At 35.6% G+C, this 4,753-nt stretch overlaps 1 protein-coding gene across 1 annotated transcript; it reads left to right on the top strand.

Annotated features, from left to right (window-relative positions):
• Nucleotides 1–2,803: 2,803 nt before the first annotated feature.
• Nucleotides 2,804–4,539, top strand: LOC113381070 (protein dachsous-like). Its single transcript, XM_026620060.1, is given in 2 exon segments — nucleotides 2,804–2,960; nucleotides 2,963–4,539. Coding segments are annotated over 2 exon segments (1,734 nt in total).
• Nucleotides 4,540–4,753: the final 214 nt, after the last annotated feature.

Below are 4,753 nucleotides of genomic sequence, written 5' to 3'. Positions count from 1 at the left end.
ATATTTGTATTTATTTGCTCTTCCGAAATTGTCGGTCTCTCCTCTCCTTTGTTTACAAATTTTCTCAATATTTTCAAGACGTTTTGTGAGAACAAAAACTCATGAAATGACAAGATAAAATACCGGTCTCCGAGATTCTTTGTGTTCTTTTTTGCAAATAAATTACAAAAAGAGCAGGTGTCCGTCCGCCGTACGAAGAACAGTAGCGAAGCGCCATGCGGGGCTACGATTAATCTACGAGACCGTCGGGAAATTATTGCTTAGGACGAAATTTTGAAGATTTTGACAAATGAAAAATGCTGATTATTATTCTGAGATCTTGAGAAAGATGTTATAAGAAAACTATTGGAAAAAACATTCATCGTTTTTATCATTTTTAATGAAAATTATAGACACTGCATACTGATAGATTACATTTCATCTTATATTCGATGTTGAGCCACATAATGTCATTTAAAAATTCTTAATATCTCGTTTCATGTTTCAAAGCTATTTGACAGAAATATAAGTTCTTTTCATTGCGATAAATATTATGAGCAGTTTAAAAATTTACCATAAAAATGTGTAGTATCTAAACCATAAAATTCCAAACCTTTGTGCTTTACCCTGGACCCTCTATTTACACCATATCAATTTTTTTATAAGTTTCTGTTTTAAAATTCATTATTAAATATTTGAAGTAAAAATACATGTTAATTTTATACATTTATTAATAAAATTTCAAATAAAAAAAAATAAAGTAAGTAAATATTGCGACTACAAATCGACTGCCTACTTATGCTACGATATACACATTTTTATAAAAAATAACAACATATTTATTCACGTTTCAATTCTATATATTAATATTGCAAATGACTTCATTAAAGTTGGTATAATTTAAGTGAATAAATATTAAAGTGGTGTATTATGATCCACTATCGTGGACTCCCATTTTCATTTCGTAGACTCCGAAATTTTTTTTCCGCCTACGAGGACTTCCTGAAAGTCCATGTGGACTACTAACAAAATCACAGCATATCAAACTATCTACTATCTACTATCAAACAGTAATTTTAATTATACGCAAAAGTAGTAATAGTAATTTATGAAATCGTTACCAATTTCTGCAATATTTTATTCATGGTGATAAATAATAATACATTATTTTTTATATAAATTTAATTTGAACTCAATACGTCTTACTTATTTATTACTCTGAGTAATTAAATTTCGATTACTAAAACTATACGTATTTTACAATATTATGCATTTTGAAAACACAAGTTCATTTTAATCATGTTTCACGTATCAGTAACTTTTGTAATATTCTACTTAAGCTCGTTTCATTGCTTTTTATTTTAAATAAAGCGATTAGTATGTTTTCGAAAATATAGTATTTTTGCAAACAGGTTGTTTATGACCGCTCTGCTAATTCCTAAGAACTTGTAATATACAAATACACAATGGTCTTTGATATTTTCGTAAAATAGGTTGTAAAGAAATGGAGGATTATTCATTCTATTGTATAAAGCACTTACAAAGCCGTGACATTGTCAAAGTATTTGTCGGAAAAAAATTATTAACTCACTATATAAATAGTATGTTCGAAGATGTGAAACATGAAGAATTTAGTTTAGAAAAACATTACATTATTGATTTGAATTTTTGAATATTATACTCTTTGTCATCAATTGTCATCTTTTGTTATCAATGTTTATAATTTTTGTATTAGTTTCTCCATGGAAGTATTTCGTATTTTGATTGATCAATTAGGTAATTTTATTTTTATAAATTTATTCTCCATTTTCTGTCAATACATTTTACCGCTCGTTAGGTATTAAATTTTCCGATTTCCCATGATACGCTTCCTCCATGTTTATTTGCATCTGTTAATGTGTATTCCTTGTCGAGATTATTTTTCGAAGTCCATTCAATTAGAGTTTCACTGATACTGTCAGCTCTCTGAATTAACATCATCCATTACTCCGCAATTTAAATCTATTGAAAAGATCTCGAAAAATAGAATAAAACACTAGTAGTAAACAAGTAGATAGTAGTTGATATGGGCATTGGAATCTGATCGTGTTCTTGGTTATTTGTATTTTAGCACAATATTCTAATTTACTGTTTTTTTCACGACCGCTTCAACTAACCGTCTGAGCCTATTAGATCATAATCTTCTGAACATCAATTTCTGTTTAGCAATTTTCTAAAGCTTTTTACATCATATGTTCAGCACCTTTTCGATTATCTCCCCGAAGACTTTCCATAGGTAGGTGTAATTATAATCGAAAACCTCGCATAATGGGTTCGCACAAAACTAATTGATAGTTGCGAAAGAACAATTTATGGTTTTCTCAGAAATCCCATAACGGAACCCCATGCCATAAATACCGTTTCGTCCTCTATTAATTACTTCTAGGTTTTATACATCTTGCGTTTATTTTACAAGTCGATGCTAAGCAACTGACACCTTATACTTAAATCGATTAGCTTGCATTAATGCACATGCAAATTATTAATTTCATATGTATATATTTATATTATATATATATACACACACACATATATATATATATATATATATATATAATATACATCTTTTGAGTGCCAATGTATAATGATTGACGTCTTCAAATAACTTAAATTTTATCAGTTACTATTGATTATTAGTAATGCAATACATACATTCATTTATAATTTCAGATTTGGCCGTTCAAGAAGAACGTTCCGGGCGAAAATTTTCCAGAGTTTTTTCTACAGACGTGATGTTGGCTACGTCCGGCGTGGTCCTGCGGTGATCTTCCAGAGCGGCGCTAAAATGGCGCTGCTGCGTTTGCTCTTTCTGTTGCTGTCGCCGCTGGTAGGCGCGGTGACCGAACAAGTCAGAGAACTCGAAATATCCGAAGCCGTACCTGTAGGAACCAGGATCGGATATATCAGCGACGGAGGCAGTCAGGCTCCAGGACCCCCTTACCTCATGTACCAGTGCCTGGAAACGCAGTGGACTCAGATCTCTCCATCGAGCACACTACTGGTGAAATCAGGACTAAAGTGCCATTAGATCGTGAAACTCGAGGATCGTATTCTTTAGTGGCAATTCCTCCCAGTGGAGACAACATTCGAGTGCTAGTGCGAGTGCTCGATGAGAACGACAATGCGCCCAAATTTCCTTCGCCCACGATGGATATTGAGTTTCCTGAAAATACACCGCGTGACGTAAAAAGAACGTTGAATCCTGCGAAAGATCCTGATTTAGGTGTTTTTAATACACAAAGATACAACATAGTCTCCGGGAATGTGAATAACGCTTTTAGGTTATCCTCTCATAGAGAGCGAGATGGTGTCTTATATCTGGATTTACAAATAAACGGATTTTTAGATAGGGAAACGACTTCATCGTACACCTTAGAAATAGAAGCGTTAGATGGTGGAAGCCCACCTTTGAGAGGCGTAATGACGGTCAACATAACAATTCAGGATGTAAATGACAACCAGCCAATTTTCAACCAAAGCAGGTATCATGCCACTGTGCCCGAGAACGCTACTGTAGGTACAACCGTTTTGAGGGTATCTGCAACGGATGCAGATGCTGGTGATAATGGTCAAGTAGAATATTCAATAAACAGAAGACAAAGCGACCGAGACAGTATGTTTCGCATCGATTCATCTACAGGAATGATCGTGGTCAATAAGCCCTTAGATTTTGAGACAAAAGAACTCCACGAATTAGTAGTCGTGGCCCGTGATCACGGTCTGCAACCTTTAGAAACCACAGCTTTCGTTTCCATTCGCGTAACAGATGTCAACGACAATCAGCCGACCATAAACGTTATTTTTCTCAGCGACGATGCAACGCCAAAAATCTCCGAATCTGCACAACCCGGCGAATTTGTAGCTAGAATTTCTGTGAACGATCCGGATTCTAAAACGGAGTACTCTAATATAAATGTGACATTGTCTGGCGGCGATGGTAGATTCGGTTTGACGACGCGAGATAATATTATCTATTTAGTGATTGTATCCTTACCGCTGGACAGAGAGTCAAAACCGGACTACACGCTGAACGTCGTCGCGACTGACACGGGATCGCCTCCTTTGCACGCATCGCGGACAATTCATCTAAAAGTCACCGACATTAACGACAACGCGCCCATGTTCGAGAGCGCAGTCTACCGCGCCGATGTAATGGAAACGGCAGAGATCGGAGCGTCGGTGATTAGAGTGACCGCCTATGATAAGGACGAGGGTGACAACTCGGATTTAGTGTACGAACTAATAGATTCGAGCGAATCGGCCAATGATTGGTTTGCAATTGATTCGAGAACGGGAGTGATAAGCACGCGGTCGAGAATTGAATGTGAAATTAACCCCGAGCCAAAGTTAACAGTGGTTGCCAAAGACGGTGGAAGACCTCCCTTGTCATCCACCGCGGTTGTGTTAGTGACAGTGCGTGATGTGAATGACAACGAGCCGGTATTCGACAAGACCTTCTACAATATCTCGGTGCCGGAAAACGAGCCAAAAGGACGCTGCATTTTAACGGTGAGTCTTTAAAGTTTTACATTATTATAAACATTTGATTTTTAACCAAAGAACGTCATTGACGTCGCAGAGTTATAATTCATTTTATATGCCGTTGTAGAATTTGACGTCTTGGGGACTTACAGAACTAAACAATACATAGTTAGATTATATATTTTGTTTTTGTTTTATTAAAATAGTAAACACATTTTAAAACAATCTACTGTACCGGCTTTAAACTTGATTT

Source organism: Ctenocephalides felis, unplaced genomic scaffold (genome assembly GCF_003426905.1).
Source record: "Ctenocephalides felis isolate EL2017-DRISC unplaced genomic scaffold, ASM342690v1 CF-g0.4_SCAFFOLD_00845, whole genome shotgun sequence".
NCBI lineage: Eukaryota > Metazoa > Arthropoda > Insecta > Siphonaptera > Pulicidae > Ctenocephalides > Ctenocephalides felis.
The sequence above is the reverse complement of the archived record's forward strand: the minus strand, read 5'-3'. Positions and strand labels throughout refer to the sequence as shown.